This window comes from Meles meles, chromosome 11, assembly GCF_922984935.1.
Source record: "Meles meles chromosome 11, mMelMel3.1 paternal haplotype, whole genome shotgun sequence".
NCBI lineage: Eukaryota > Metazoa > Chordata > Mammalia > Carnivora > Mustelidae > Meles > Meles meles.
The window spans coordinates 81,127,981-81,145,183 of record NC_060076.1 but is presented as its reverse complement, the minus strand read 5'-3'; the positions used below and the strand labels follow the sequence as shown (position 1 = coordinate 81,145,183).

The 17,203-nt window shown below is 34.7% G+C and overlaps 1 protein-coding gene across 3 annotated transcripts in view; it reads left to right on the top strand.

Annotated features, from left to right (window-relative positions):
• VPS13A (vacuolar protein sorting 13 homolog A) overlaps positions 1–17,203 on the top strand; it is a 244,795-nt gene that overhangs the window by 15,017 nt on the left and 212,575 nt on the right. For all 3 annotated transcript variants that reach the window (XM_046022052.1, XM_046022053.1, XM_046022054.1), the window contains exons 2-7: positions 5,441–5,484; positions 7,796–7,838; positions 11,864–11,959; positions 12,228–12,329; positions 15,055–15,164; positions 15,842–15,901. In XM_046022052.1, coding sequence (XP_045878008.1) covers positions 5,441–5,484; positions 7,796–7,838; positions 11,864–11,959; positions 12,228–12,329; positions 15,055–15,164; positions 15,842–15,901 — 455 coding nt within the window. The remainder of the gene's footprint in view (positions 1–5,440; positions 5,485–7,795; positions 7,839–11,863; positions 11,960–12,227; positions 12,330–15,054; positions 15,165–15,841; positions 15,902–17,203) is intronic.

Below are 17,203 nucleotides of genomic sequence, written 5' to 3'. Positions count from 1 at the left end.
TCAAATTCATTTGCCTGTATATATGAGAATTTATTTCTCATTTCTGTGTTCTGTTCCATTGGTCTATGTGTTTGTATACGGTACCACAGTTTTGATTACTATGTTTTTGTATTAAGTTTTGAAATCAGGAAGAGTGAGACTTCTGGTTTTCTTCTCCCCACTCCACTTTTTAAAAAAGATTGTTTTAACAGTGGAGGTGTCCCTTGTGATTCCACGTGAATTTAAAAACGGATACTGTTTTTTTTTTATAGTAGGTTTTTTCTTTTTCCCTGTGGGACAACATCTTTTAACTAATCCATTTTTCTTTTTTTTGGAGATTTTTATTTATTGATTATTCATTTGAGGGATAGAGAACAAGCAGGGGGAGGGGCAGAGAGAGAGGGAGAAGCAGGCTCTCTGCTAGGCAGGGAGCCCCCACCTGGGGCTCAGTCCCAGGACCCCAGGATCACAACCTGAACTGAAGGCAGGTGCCCAACCAACCGAGTCATCCAGGTGCCCAAAATATGGATTGCATTGAGTCTGTAATTTGCTTTGGGTAGTATTTTCGTCTTAACAGTATTAAGTCTTCCAACCTCTGAATATGGGATGGTTGTCTTCCTGATTCTGTGTGCCTTTAATGTCATTCAGCAGTGTTTTATAGTTTGAAGGTACAAGTCTTTACCCCTTTGGTTAAGTTTATTCCTAAGTGCTTTATTATTTTCCATGCTACTTTATTTATTTACTTATTTTATTTTTTTTAAAGATTTATTTATTTATTTGACACAGTTCACAATAGGCAGAGAGAGAGAGGGGGAAGCAGGCTCCCCGCTGAGCAGAGAGCCTGATGTGGGGCTTGATCCCAGTACCCTGAGATCATGACCTGAGCTGAAGGCAGAGGCTTAACCCACTGAGCCACCCAGGTGCCCTGAGATTATCCATTTCTTGATGATTCATTAGTAGTAGGGTATGTTTTTCAAGGACTTTATCCATTTGATCTAGGATATCCAATTTGTTGATGTACCATTGTTCATAGTACTCTTATAATCTTTTTTATATTTCTGTAAAATTCGTAATATCCCCTCCTATAATCCTGATTTTAGTTGTTTAATTCTTTTCTCTCTTTTTCTTAGTTTATTAGCTAAAGATTTTTGAGGAGCCAGTTTTTGATCTCAGCAGTTTTATCTATTGGGTTTCCTGTTCTCCATTTTAATTATTTCTGTTGTAAACTTTTTTCCTTCTGGTAGCTTTGGGTTTAGTTACTATATTTCTTTCAGGTACAAATTTAAGGTGTTAATTTGGGATGTTATTTTTTAATGTGAACACTTAGAGCTGCTAAGTTTTCCCAGGACTGTCTTTGCCACAGCCTATAAATTTTGGTATGTTGTGCTTTCATTTTAATTTTTAAGTTTTAACGTTTCTCTTGTGATTTCTTTTTTCTTGTGATACCTTCTAAAAGATACTTTATAGGATTTTAGTCTCTTAAAATTCAGATTTTTGTTGTTGTTGTTGTTGCCTAATATATATGGCCTGTCCTGAAGAATGTTCCATGAGCACTTGAGAAAATTGTGTATTTTGCTCTTGTTGAGTAGAGTGTTTCATGTATGTTTTTTAAAATTCAGCTTGTTTCCTTCTTAATCTTCTGTCTGATGATTTTATCCATTATTGAAGTTGTGTGCTGAAACCTCCTACCATTACTGTAGTGTTGTTTCTTTCTTATCTGTCATTGTTTGCTTCAGATTGTGCTCTTGTGTTCGGTGAATTGAATTTAGTGAACAGACACTTTTATCATTATATGATGTCCCTCTTCACCTCTTCTAATAGCTTTTGACTTGCAGTCTCTTTTGTCTGGTATATGTATAGCCACACTTGATCTCTTATTATTTGCATAGGAAATCTTGGGCAGTTTTTTCACTTAAATTTTAACCTATGTATGTTCTTAGAGCTATAGGCCCATCATGTTTTGTTTGGCTTTAAATACATTCTGCCTGTGCCTTTTGAGGGGGGAATTTAAACTGTTTACATTTATTTACTTTCAAATTTTTATTTAAATTTAGTTAGTTCACATATTGTAGTGCTAGTGTTAAGTGTAGAATTTAATATGCAACACCCAGTGCTCATCACAACAGGTGCCCTTCATTATCCCCATCACCTATTTAACCCATCCCGCCGCCCACCTCCCTTCCAGTAACTGTTAGATAGTTCTGTATAGTTAATAGTCTGTTTCTTGGTTTGCATATTTTTAAACATACTTATTTCTTACTCCTGTGTTCATCTGTTTTGTTTCTTAAATTCCACATAAGAGTGAAATAATGTGGTATTTGTCTTTTTCTGACTGACTTATTTCACTAAGTATAATACTCCCTAGCTCCATACATGCTTGCAAATGGCAAGATTTCATTTTGTTTTATGAGTGAATAATATTTCATTGTGTATGTGTGTACACACACACACACACACACACACCATACCTTCTTAAACTGTTTACATTTAAAGTAATTACTGATAGGGAAGGCTTACTATTTTCATTTTATTAATTATTTTCTGCATGTCTTATAATTGTTTCATGTTTTAACTTACTCTTTCCCTTTGTGTTCATTTTTTTTTAATTTTTATTTTATTTTTTTTTAAAGATTTTATTTATTTATTTGACAGAGAGAGATCACAAGTAGGCAGAGAGGCAAGCAGAGAGAGTGAGAGGGAAGCAGGCTCCCTGCCGAGCAGAGAGCCCAATGCGGGACTCGATCCCAGGACCCTGAGATCATGACCTGAGCCGAAGGCAGTGGCCTAAACCACTGAGCCACCCAGGCGCCCTCATTTTTTTTTTTAGTGATCAGTTTTGATTTCCGTATTTTCTTTTTGTATGTTCTGTAGGTTTTTTTTGTGTGTGTGTGTGGTTCCACAGGAATCACATATATCTTAATGTATAAGAATATATCTTAAACTGATACTGACTTTAATCCCATACAGTAACTTCACTTTTTTTTTTTACAGCTTGCCTCCCAGCTTTGTTATTGATGTAACAGATGACATTTTTGCACATTATGTACCTATAAACATAGAGTTATAATCTTTAAGTTTTGTTTTTTAAATGAACATTTAAATTAAATTTCAAAAAATAAAGAATAAAATAAGGAGTTACAAAGTAAAATTATAATAGTAGTTTTCATATTGTCCATGCACTTGCTGTTACTGGAGAACTTTGTTTTTATACAGTTTTGAGTTACTACCTAGCATCTTTTCTTGTTGTTTTTTTTTTGTTGTTGTTTTAAAGATTATTTGGGAGAGAGCATGTGTGTGCACATCAGTGCAGGGAGGGGCAAAAGGAGGGACTCTCCAAGCAGATTCCCCGCTGAACATGGAGTCCAGTGTTGGGCTGATCTCATGACCCCTGAAATCAGGACTTGAGTTGAAACTAAGAGTCAGACACTCAACTGATTGAGCCACCTAGGTGCCTGATGCCCAGTGTCCTTTCTTTTCAACTGGACCGACTCTAAGATTTCTTAATAAGACAGATCTACCGTTCATGAACTCCCTCAGGTTTTGTTTATCTGAGAGTATCTTAAGATTTTCCCAATTTTTGAAGTACATGTAATACTTTGTTGAATATAATGTTCTTGGTTGACTTTTTTTTCTTTAACCACTCTAAATATATCATTCTCTGTAAAGTTTCTGCTGAGAAATCCACTGATAATCTTCTTGAAGATCCTGTATTGCTTTTAATATTCACTGTTGCTAATGATCATGTTTCTTGGTTGAGATTCTTGGATTTCTGTATACATAGCTTTTCTCAAATTTGGGAAATTTTGTGGTGTTACTTCTTCAACTAAGCTTTCTGCCTCTGTCCTCTTTTTGGGACTCTCATAATGCATATTGATCCATTTAAACATGTCACTCATAAGTCTATTTGCTTCTGTTCACTTTTTTCTTTCTTTTCTTTTTTTTTTTTTTTTTTTTTGCCATCACTACGTTTTCAGGTGATGAGTTTTCACGTTTGCTAATTCATACTTTTGTCTGTTGGAGTCTATTTTGGATGTTCTCTGGTGAAATTTTCAATTCAGTTATTCCTTATACCTCTGTTGGGGAATGTGTGTGTTTTCTCTGCCTTTGTTCAAGATTTTTCTTTTTGTTGTTTTTGGCTTATTACACACAGCATTGTGTAAGGTTAAGGTGCACACATCTCTGACATGTCACATGATCATCATTTTTTTTTTTTTGGTGGTTCAAACGTTAGAGACCTAGTGTCTTTGCAACTTTGAAATACATTGTACAGTATGGTTGGTTATAATGCATTGTGGTGTGCATTAGATTTCCAGAACTTAATCATTTCCTAGTTGCAAGTTTGTATCTTTCAACGTAATTTCCCCAGTTCCCCCACTTCCTAGCCCCTGGTAACCAGGATTCGATTCTCTGTTTTTAAGAGTTCAGGCTGTTTAGGTTTTACATATAAATAATACCATATTATATTTCCCTTTCTGTGTCTAAGCATAATGCCCCCGAAGTCCATCAATGTTGTCACAAATGGCAGGATTTCATTCTTTCTCATGGCTGAATAATTTCTATTGCTCGCATTTATATCAGTATCATATCTTTATCCATTTATCTGTTGATGGACAGTTAGGTTGTTTCCTTATCTTGGCTCTTGGGAAAAATGCTGCAATAAACATTGGAGTGCAGATAATCTTTTTAACATCCTAGTTCCCCCACCCCCATACCCAGAGGAGATATTTTTGGATCATATTCAAGTTTTTTTTGTTGTTGTTTTGTTTTCTTTCATTCTTTCTTTCTTGTTTTTGTTTGTTTTTTGATTTCCTGTAGTTTGGGTATGATATGCTTAGTGGTAGATTTTTTGTTATTTCTGCCTTGTGTTCTCTTAGTCTTCTGAATCTGTGGTTTGGTGTTTTTAACATTAATTTTGGAAATTTATCAGTCATTACTATTTCAAAATTTATTTTGCTTCTCTTTTTTTCCTTTTGATATTCCTGTTATGCATATGTTACAGCTTTTACAGTTGTCCTATAGTTCTTGGACATTTTTCTTTTATTTTTCTCCTTGCATTTCAGGTTGGGAAATTTATATAGATGTATCTTCAAGCTCATGGATACTGGATCTTATAAATTTTCAGTTTTTCATTATAAGTATATTTGAATACATCTCTTTTTTTTCATACTTGTATTTTATGCAGCTTTACTGGAGTCCTGTAATATGTATAATTCTGATTAAAATGTTTACATTACAGTGGGCTATAACCACTGAGGTGAAAATATACAATAAATGATTTGGTCAAACATAACAATCTTAGGCTCTAAGTTGAAGAATGAGGGTGAGCTAATAAGATTACAAATTACTTTTTTTTCGATATGCACATCATTTATATTTTTTCTTCCATTTATAACATTTAAGGATGAAGTGTGCCTTTTTAAAATGAAAGATACTTTAATATTACTTTTTAAATCTTTTTTAGGAGCTGTGGCCTTGAAGAATCTTGAAATTAAAGAAAATGCTCTGGTAGGTTTTTTTTTTTTTTTTTTCTTCCATCTTAGGTTCTATTTATTTTAGAGAGAAAGTGTGAGGTAGGGAAGGGTAGAGGGAGAGGGAGAGAGAATCTCCACAGATTATTTCCTGCTGAGTGGGTAACCTGATGCATGGCCCAATCCCGTGACCTGAGATCGTGACCTGAGCCAAAATCAAGAGTCAGACCCTGACTGAGCCCCCAGGTACCCCTCTGGTAGGTTTTGAGTATAAAAAATGTGTAATGTCAGTGCATTTATAACTATGTGGACTTCTTGATTTACTTTGTTACCTTAAATTATTCAAGCTTTGAGAAAACCTTTTGAAAATAATTTTTGCAAAATGTGGATTTTATAAAGTGGACTTTTTCTTCTCCTTAAAAAGCACAAATTGACAGTGTAATTTTCCCCTTTAAAAATAGTCCTAATTTTTTTCTTTCTAGATGATTTTATTTTTTATTTTTTATTTTTTTTAATATTTTATTTATTTGACAGAAATCACAACCAGGCAGAGAGGCAGGCAGAGAGAGAGGAGGAAGCAGGCTCCCCGCAGAGCAGAGAGCCCGACGTGGGGCTCGATCCCAGGACCCTGAGATCATGACCCGAGCTGAAGGCAGAGGCTTTAACCCACTGAGCCACCCAGGCGCCCCTAGATGATTTCATTTTAAATGGTTAATTGATCTTTCCAATAGTCTTCAAGTTTGTTTTTTTTAATGCCATGGTAACCATTTTTTTACCCAAAAATTCAGTGATACTAATTAAGTTTATGATTTGTACAACTACAACTAATATCTTTTTCTGTAACTTTTCCCTTAGGAAAGAGGAAGCCCTATAAGCATTAAGAAATAAGTCCCTATTCCTGTTCTGTGTAGACCCTGTTAACCTCTAATCTACTTTCTGACTCTCTGAATTTGCCTATTCCATATAGCTCATATAAGTAGAATCATGCTGTGTTTGCCATACTCTATTCACCGTATTTCACTTAGCATAATTCCTTTAAGGTTTGTCCATGTTGTTTGTATCAGAACATTATTTCTTTCCATGGCTACATAATATTCCACTGTATCTATATGCAAAGTTTTCTTTATCCATTCATATATTGATGGACACTCCAGTGGTTTCTGCCTTTTGGGTCTTGTGAATAAAGTTGCTGTAATGTTGGCAATATACATGTCTGTTCCGTTACCTATTTTCAGTCCCCGTGGGTAAATGCTATTAGTGGAATTGCTGGATTTTATGGTAATTTTGTGTTTAGCTTTTTCAAGAACTGCCACTCTGTTTTCCACGGTAGCTGAACCATTTTATATTCCTATCACCAACACAGGTAGTTTCCAGTTTCTCCACATTTTTGCTAATGTTTATTTTTTTAATATTCTTTTAAAAAAATTTTAAGTATAATCTCCCCAGTATGGGGCTCAAATTCATGACCCCAAGATCAAAAATCACATGATCTACTGACTGACTCAGCCAGGCACTATTTTTTATTTTTTGGTAATACCTTAATAGATATCTTCATAGATAACTTAAGATATTTAGATCTTAATAGATATAAAGTGGTATTTATTTTCCCTTATCAGATTATGATTTGCAAAACTTACCCCCATTTGTGTTGCCTTATGCCTCTGTTGACTGTTGATGTTCTAATGTTTTTAATATCAGTGAAATTTCATGTTTTTTTTTATTTTGTTGCTCATGTCTTTGTTATATCCAAGAAATCATTGCCAGATCTGATGTCAAGATTTTACCAAATATTTTCTTTTAAGGGTTTTGTAGTTTTAATTCTTATGTTTAGGTCTTATATTGATTTTCAGTTAATTTTTATATGCAGTTATAAGGTAAGGGTCTAAATTGATTTTTTACGTGTGGATATCGAGTTTTCTCAGCACTGCTTAATGGAAAAGTTGTCCTTTTCCCTGATGGATGGGGAGAAATTTTTTTGAGGATATTTTTTGCAAAATGGAGTTTTAACCTGTCTGTGAGGACAAACTTTTAGTGAAATTCCCACGTTCCCTTCTCCTCCCCATACAGTGTAAAAGCAGTATGATTCTGGTATGGGTAACTTAGGTGGTCTGTATTACGGTAGAGCTTTTCCCCGATTTACTTAAAAATGATCAGTCTTCCTGAATTTTGTGGATTTGAGAATATTACAATTATGTATCTTTAAATTTAAATAGGTGTTAAGGTGTTAAGGTAAAAAAAAAAGGTGTGAGTTAACGTAAACACTTTAAATAATTTTGGGAAGGAAAAAAGTGTCCTCTATTTTGTTGGCCTGTATATGTACTAATATTTTATATATGATATTTTTGTAGAGTCAACTGGATGTACCTTTTAAAGTTAAAGTTGGTCATATAGGTAAGCTGTGCTTATTATTTGAATGTCGTGCTTACTGGGCATAGAGTAAGAATTATATGCATAGTATCTTTTTAATGTGATATTTTTAATGTTTTTGAGTACTAATTGAAAAATCATATATTCTCATCTGGGTGGAACTTAGTTGTGTAACTTAAAAAATACCATGTGGTCCATATATCCCTTGATTAAAAACTCTGAAATTATACATCTTGTTAAGTGTTAAAAATGATTTAATTGAGAGCCAGTTTGTTTAATAGCATAACTATCGTGGTTTCTTAGGTTTCTGACTAGTTAACTGCTGTACTCTGATCGATCGTGGGTCTGTGGTCTAAGGAGTCAGGTCTGCATCTTCCAGGCAGTGTGGCTGGGGACGAGTTAGAAATTTAATTTCTGAGGTAGTTTGCATGTCTCTGTCCTAGCACCTGTCATTCTTTAATATCATTATTTATTTTTTTCTTCTATTAAGACAGCACGTTTCGGGGCACCTGGATGGTTCAGTGGGTTAAACCTCTGCCTTCGGCTCAGGTCATGGTCCCAGGGTCCTGGAATCAAGCCCCACATCGGGATCTCTGCTCAGCGGGAAGCCTGCTTCCTCCTCTCTCTCTCTCTGCCTGCCTCTCCAACTAGTTGAGATCTCTGTCTGTCAAAAAAAAAAAAAAAAAAAAAAAAAAAAAAAGACAGCACGTTTCTTAAGGTGGTTTAATTTTTACTCTCACCACTTAGTACAATACCTGGCAAATAGTAGGAACACAATTTGTTGAGTGAAAGAAGTATACATTTCCAAATGAGTAGTACAGGATTACAACTAGTTTTATAGAAACATATTTTCCAAGATTTTATTTATTTGAGAGAGAGGAGAAAGAATGATTCATGGAGGGGCAGGAGAGAGAGAATCTTCAGGCCGACTCTGCTGAGTGCAGTTGGTGGAAGGGCTTGATCCTATGACCTTGAGATCATCACCTGAGCCATATCAAGAGTCAGATGCTCAACTGATGCACCCAGGTGCCCTTCCCCTTGCTATTGTTGGGTGTTGTTAATCTTACTGCTCTTTCAAAGTTCCCTCATGTAGCGTGCAAAATTACATATGTAGCAAGTATAAGTACATTCGTATTTTAAAAGTAGTTATATTTATGTGGAAGATTTTTGGAATTGCCTTTTTTAATATTTTTGTGTATTTTCCAAATTTTCTGAAAGTATAAAGTCAAGTTTTATGAAAGTACTTTATACTGAGAGGAAAAAAATTTTGGGGTCAGGATTTACTGGTGAAATGGAACATTATTAACTGGGTGTGTGTTTCTTTGATTACTTAATGCTATTTTGTCATTGTTCTCTTTCTTTAGTTTATTTACTTTTTTGGATTCTTAATGGATGTGTATGTGTGTAAGCAGTCTACCTGATACATTTATAAATTGTATCAGATTTGTCAATTATTTTTTCTAATGTGTTCATTCTGGTTATATTTTGGATTGTACACAAATTTGAAATGGTCATTATCTTCTCTGATTTTATAATTTAGAAAGTCATCTGTCTTTTAGAAATCAGTTGGTTTGGTTCTGTTTCTCTGGATTGATATCGTTAAGATTTTTTCAATTTGGATTTTTTTTAAACATGGAATTTTGGGGTTATATAATGAGATATGTCTATGTAGAATTTGTTTTTCCCTTCCCCAATTAATAACCAGTTAATGTAGCCGTTGTGTTGTTAATCGTACCCTTGCCAATTATGGCAGCGATTTCTAAGTTATTTGACTCATGCTTTCTAAAAAATTTTAAAGTATTTTGAAACTATTATGAAAGCTTTCTTTTTTTTAATCCCCTCCTCCTCACCTCTATTTTCACAAGACTAGAATCAGTATAATGAATACCTTACATCATATTTTTTAGTTCAAGAAATCTAATGCTTTAAAAAATACTTTGCTGATAGACTATAGTAAAACATTTTCATTAGTTTGAATGATTTTCTAATCTTGTCCATGATCTTTGATAATTACCATAGAAATCTGCACATACACTTGCAAGGATATTCATACACACATATGTATAGTCTATATATGAAAAATACGCTTCTCAGTTTTATAGTCTACACTTTGAAAGTGTCATATAAATACTTACAGTGATTTAGAGTATAAGTTGGGGAAATCAAAATTATAATACCAAGGGATGTTGGCTAATTGCAGAAGAATACTAATGTTTGTGGTGAAGATTGTCATAAAGAGAAACTTATTAATTTTTAGAATATCATTTGGTAGATTTTCCAACAGTACTGATAGACATGATTTCCAATCATTACAACAAAGGCTTATTGTTTGTGGTTGTAAAATAGCTTTCTGTAAAGTGACTCAGCTTGTCACTTTGTTAGTTCTTCGAATGCCTGATAGAAAATAGGCTGGCCAAAGGAATATTGAAAAAGAAAGCAAAAGTTGGTGGCATCACAATTCCAGACTTCAAGCTCTATTACAAAGTTGTCATCATCAAGACAGTATGGTACTGGCACAAAAACAGACACATAGATCAATGGAACAGAATAGAGAGCCCAGAAATAGACCCTTAACTCTATGGTCAACTAATCTTCGACAAAGCAGGAAAGAGTGTCCAATGGAAAAAAACCAGCCTCTTCAACAAATGGTGTTGGGAAAATTGGACAGTCATATACAGAAAAATGAAATTGGACCATTTCCTCACACCACAGATGAAAATAGACTCAAAATGTATGAAGGACCTCAATGTGAGAAAGGAGTCCATCCAAATCCTTGAGGAGAACACAGGCAGCAATCTCTTCGACCTCAGCCACAGCAACTTTTTCCTAGGAACATTGCCAAAGGCAAGGGAAGCAAGGGCAAAAATGAACTATTGGGACTTCATCAAGATCAAAAGCTTTTGCACAGCAAAGGAAACAGTTAACAAAACCAAAAGACAACTGACAGAATGGAAGAAGATATTTGCAAACCACACATCAGATAAAGGGCTAGTATCCAAAATCTATAAAGAGCTTAGCAAACTCAACACCCAAAGAACAAATAATCCAATCAAGAAATGGGCAGAGGACATGAACAGACATTTCTGCAAAGAAGACATCCAGATGGCCAACGGTCACATGAAAAAGTGCTCCACATCACTGGGCATCAGGGAAATCCAAATCAAAATCACAGTGAGATACCACCTCACACCAATCAGAATGGCTAAAATTAACAAGTCAGGAAATGACAGATGCTGGCGAGGATGTGGAGAAAGGGGGACCCTCCTACGTTGTTGGTGGGAATGCAAGCTGGTGTAGCCACTCTGGAAAACAGCATGGAGGTTCCTCAGAAGGTTGAAAGTAGAGCTACCCTACGACCCAGCAATTGCACTACTTGGTATTTACCCTAAAGATACAAATGTAGTGATCCGAAGGGGCACGTGCACCCGAATGTTTATATAGCAGTGTCCACAATAGCCAAACTATGGAAAGAACCTAGATGTCCATCCACAGATGAATGGATAAAGAAGATGTGGTGTATATATATATATATATATATATATATATATACACACACAATGGAATACTATGCAGCCATCAAAAGAAATGAAATCTTGTCATTTGCGACGATGTGGATGGAACTAGAGGGTATTATGCTTAGCGAAATAAGTCAATCGGAGAAAGACAACTATCATATGATCTCCCTGATATGAGGAAGTGGAGATGCAATGTGGGGGGTTTGAGGGGTAGGAGAAGAATAAATGAAACAAGATGGGATCGGGAGGGAGACAAACCATAAGAGACTCTAAATATCACAAAACAAACTGTGGGTGGCGGGGGGGGAAGGGGGTAGGGTGGGGGGAAGGGGTTATGGACACTGGGGAGGGTATGTGCTATGGTAAGTGCTGTGAAGTGTGTAAACCTGGCGATTCACAGACCTGTACCCCTGGGGCTAATAATACATTATATGTTTATAAAAAAATTAAAAAATTATAAAAAAAATAAACTGGCAATAAATGTGGTTGATTGAATAATAATATTTTTTGTCCTTATTCTAAAAATTCATGTAGGTAATCTTAATCTTACAATTCCATGGAAAAACCTGTATACTCAACCAGTTGAAGCTTTCCTGGGAGACATTTATTTACTCATAGTGCCTTCTTCTAGTAAGTCAACTTTTAAACATTTTAACTTAAAGTACTTTTATTTGTGAGTGGAAGAATCTTTATATTTGATAATTATACTCAAAATACTTCTGTTGAATTTTTTGACATACTTCTGTATTTAAATTAGCTTTTGGAAATTCACATTAAATTGATTTTTACTCCAAATTATTGCAAACTTTGAATTAGTGATTATTTTCAAGGATGTATCTTAGAATGGTTATGCTTAAAGTTAAGGTAACTAAATAATTGTTTTTTATGCTTCTTGTAGAAATAAAATATGATCCTTTAAAAGAAGAAAAACAACTTTTGGAAGCAAAACAACATGAACTTAAACGAATAGAAGAAGCAAAACAAAAAGTAGCTGATCAAGGTAAAGGAAACAGTAAATAAAAATGATAATAAGAAAAAGAGAAAAGACCTTAATATCACATATGAATATTATTTGTCTCTGGAGGCATTGAAATTATTTAACGAATATGAGGGACTCTTATCATATGCGGAATTTTAAAGTGGTTTGTATATTTTATCATGTTTACAGAAATTTTATAGAAACTTACCTTATGACAGTAAGTGTAAGCTTAGTTTTTAACTATAATAATTAATTTCATCAAGTCTATTTTGTTTTCTAGCTTTTAAAAAAATCCCATTATATGAATTCTTAATTTTTTGGTCATACCTAGTCCTTTAATATATTTATGTTTTCCCAGATCTGTTTGTTTACTCTCTGGGTTCATATCTTTTCCTGTTCAGCCTAGATCAGAATAGTCCATTACTTCAACCCTTCGCTTTTCTCAGTGGTAGGGCTGTCCTGCAGAAATCTCCTTCCTTTCCCCTTGCACAGTGGTCACTATCACTCGGTACATTTTTGTACTCTGTTCTCTCTAATGAAGCTTTCTCCTTAGTATGAAAATACACTGTAGTATGTCTTATCTTCAAACGCAAAGTGATCTTCCGTACCCAATTAGCTGCTTACCTTCTGTTCTCCCTCTTTCATTTAATAGCTAACCATCTTACAAATATATGTATACTTATATCACCAACCTTGCCATGCATTTATTTGTTCAATAAAAAAGTGAAATCCAGAATAAACATTTCACCTTTTGACAAAGAGGTGAAAACATTAAAGGAGATTTAACAATAATTTCCGGCGACACTTCTTATATTGTTGTTTCTTCTCTCAGTTCTTTCATATCTTATGTAGTTGTTCACCACTATGCCCAATCATCTTTTTCTTTAGTATTTTTTTGTTGTGGGTGCCTGGGTGACTCAGTTGGTTAAGCGTCTGCCTTCGGCTCAGGTCATGATACTGGAGTCCTGGGATCAAGCCCTGCTTCCGGCTCCCTGCTCAGTAGAGAGCCTGCTTCTCCCTTTGCTCCTCAGCCAACTCATGCTATCTGGCTCACTTGCTCTCTCTCAAAGAAATAAAATCTTAAAAAGTCTGTCTAGTAGATCTGTCTTCAGATCTTTCTTAGGAATAGTTTTGGTCACTTACTTTTTTTATCCTTTGAATGGGCCATACCTTCCTGTTACTTTGTATGCCTTGTGATTTCTCATTAAAATCTGGATATTTGGATATAATAATGTGATACCTGTGAAAATGAAATTCACCCCATTACTATGGTTTTCTTGTTTTTTAATGTTTTTGTTTATTATTTTTCATTTTTATAGGAGTTCCCTAGTCCAAGGATCAGTCTGAGGTGTAAATGTAAGGTATTCTCAGGTCTTTTCTAAGCCTGAGCCTATTCCTTTTCCCCACTGAGCCACCCAAGCACCCTGATAGTTGGGGTTTTTTCAGGGTCGGAGCTTTTCCTCTGTGAGGAAAATGAGAAAAAAGAACAAAAGAGTTTAAAATGTTGGTGAAATAATAGGTTGTGGACTCTGAGCAGGGTAAGGAATTGACAAGGAAACTACTAGATGGGGGAATGAAAATTTTGCATTGAACTGAATGAATAGATTCATAGAGCAAAGGATTTTATTAGGATGCGGTGGTAACGAAATCAAATAAAAATGCTGTGTCTTCAGACAGCTTATATTTTGTTTATTTACTAATTCTAAAGTCCTTTTATAGTTAAGTGTATTTACTCTTCTGTTCACTGAATCTTGGATTTGATGTAAATATATCTTCATCAGCTTATCCTTCTGGGCAATTGAATTAGGGAGTAGTAGGTCATTAGAAGAAAAGAGATAATGTGTGTGTACAGGTGGAACAGGACTAGAAATAGGAAACGAGGTAGTTTTCGTTGGCATTTTCAAATGGGGGAAAGGAGCATTGTAACTCGTGGTTATCAAAGGCGTATTTTTTTCAAAGATTATTTATCTTAGATCATGGGGAGGAGCAGCAGGAGAGGAGGGAGAATCGTTGGGCAGACTCTCCTCTGAGCACAGAGCCCAATGCAGGACTTGATCCCAGGACCCCAAGGTCATGACTGGAGCTGAAATCAAGAGTTGGACGCTCAACTGATTGAGCCATCCTGGTGCCCCTCCCTCAAAGGCATGTTAAAAAAAGAAATTAGGAACTTCAATCCTTTATTCTGTCTATCCCGTGGAAAGTTTTGAAACTGGAAGGAGTTAATACCTTTTTTTAGAAAATGGAACAAATGAACTTCATTCTCTTGAGAGGAGAAAGGGAAAGAATCTTATATCTTCATGTCGGATTCATCAGCAAGAGAAACGTATTCAACTGTTTTATACATTGAACCACATGCAACTTGTAATAATATCACTAATTTTAAGAGAGATGCCTACATCCTGCTCTTTCTGGCTTTTATAATTTAAGACCCATTATAATTCTTACCTAATAATCTCATTGTTTTCCAAGTCTTTACATACTCAGGTGTAGTTAACAGAGGTTGTAAAGTTTAATGGCAGTAGTTTGGTTGGCTTTAGTTTCATTAAAAAAATAGATTTTGAAAGTTGTGTATTTGGTTGCCTTTGAAAGTCTCTTGGTATGGAAGACTTTGGGAAAGCAGGCTCTTAGTGTTCTGTTTACAAATACAGATTTTTTTCTTTAATGTGGCAATGTTTATGTTATCTTGAAATGTGAATACTTATACAGTATATTTTTCAGTCAAGTTAAAGAATATTTGCTATTGTAGACAAACTTCGGGTGGAGAAACAGGACACTTTTACAGAAAAATTAATTACTCAGATCATAAAAAATCTTCAAGTGAAAATTTCCAACATCCATATTCGTTACGAGGATGATGTAAGTATTTTAATAGGTGAAACTTGTTTTTTTATGTTTATATTTTACTCTTTGTTGACACCTGCTCTGTAGTGGTCAACCTATTGGATGCTGAAAAGTGGAGGGACACAGACCTGAAAATGACCTGATCTTTTCTGTAATTACAGTTTTAATTTGTAGTGTTTATTGCCTTGACTGCACTTTCCTAAAATGTTCAAAAATCAGATAATGAAGGAAAAGGCCTTTTTATATTAGTCACCTTTGATGGTTGGGCATTATTAATTTAGTCGATATGTATTTTTAAAATACTTTATAGTTACCTCCTGGAAATTACACTGGTGTAGGAATCAGTAAAGCTAGATTTAGATTATCTCACATAGATCCTGTATTCTCTCTGAAGTGCACAGTTATTGACATCTCAGAGTACTGTTGTGCGGTCAGTTGATCAATAAGCTTTTTTTATAAACTGAAAAACATGCATATTTATTGCATAATAATACATTGATACTTGATACCTTAATTAGTATTTGGAAAAATATAGGAGTCAAAGTTGTAGAAAGTAGTAAAATGTAAAAAAAAAAGTAGTAAAATGTTTTTGAATGTTTGAGATATAGAATATTTCCCAGAAAATGAACTTTTTCAATAAAATGAATTTTAACTACTAAAAATCTGAGTAAAATTTGCTCTTTCCTCTTTAGATCACAAATCGAGACAACCCGCTGTCATTCGGTATTTCCCTTCAAAATCTCAGCATGCAGGTACTTGATTTGAAAAGAAATGTAGGGGAAGGGAGGGAAAAGTGAAACAAATTGAAAACAGATAGGGAGACAAACCATAAGAGACTCTTAATCTCAGGAAACAAATTGAGGGTTACTGGAGGGGAGGGAGGTTGATGGGATGAGGTGGCTGGGGGGTGAATATTGGGGATGAATATGTGCTGTGGGGAGTGCTGTGAATTGTGTAAGACTGATGAATCACATACCTGTACCCCTGAAACAAATAATACATCGTATGTTTAAAAAAAACAAAACAAAAATAAAAATAGATAAATTGAGAGGGGAAAATTTTATTTTTTTCAAAATAAAAACTTGGGGGGGGGAAATGAGCAAAATGTAAAATACAATAACATGATATAGCCCCAAAAATTTAACCCTATTATGTAGTATAGTTCATCTATTTTGTATGTGCTAGCATCAGAAGTAGTTGTCTGTATAGAATTACTACAGAAAGTGCATAGGTTGGATTGGAATTGAGGGTAGGTAGTTTAGCATTTCAAGAAATGGTTGACAATCAAATTTAGTTTAAAATATGAGGGCCTGTTACTTGCAAGTTAGAACATTCAAGACTTTTTTCTTAAAAATATGTTTCTTAAATAAGTAGAAACTAAAAGTAATAAATGTTCATTTCAGAAACTTTGATAAGTCATGAAAAGTATAAACCAATCACTCATTTCCTCACTGCCATTATTAATATTGTGGCAAACTTTCTTCCTGCAGTTTTTCAGATTGAGGAATTTTTAAAGTATAAGAGCAAGTAGAGGCTTGTGTCCAGAATGGACAGTTGTGGAATTTGACATTTGGTTTAAGTTTGAAATACTTTAAAGAATAAACTGTTAGGAGTAAAGTCTAATTCTGTTTTGTTTTCTACTCTTCACCCTTCTCCCAGAGAGAAACATAAGTGATATTTTATGTGATTTTTATATAAATTTTCATTCTTCTCATCAGTGTTTTTGACATTTACTTGTGTTGCTACACATAATTCAGTTTAATTGCTGTGTAGTATTTCATTACCTGCTTTTATTTGTTGTATCCACTGGGTTTTTGTATATGATTTCTTCTTAAAATGTGGATCCACTACAAGCAAAATAAATAACTTTTCATTTGGCTTTTCTTATCGAATGAAGTTGGATGGGGTAAACTGTCAAATGCTGCTGTAAGTTTAAAAAATAAGGATGGAGAAGGAGCCATTGGCTGTGGCAGTGTGGAGGTAGTGGGTAACTGACAGCAATGGTGTTGACCACCACCTTTGGGAGACCTTGGAATCTGGTGTCCTAGCCCAGA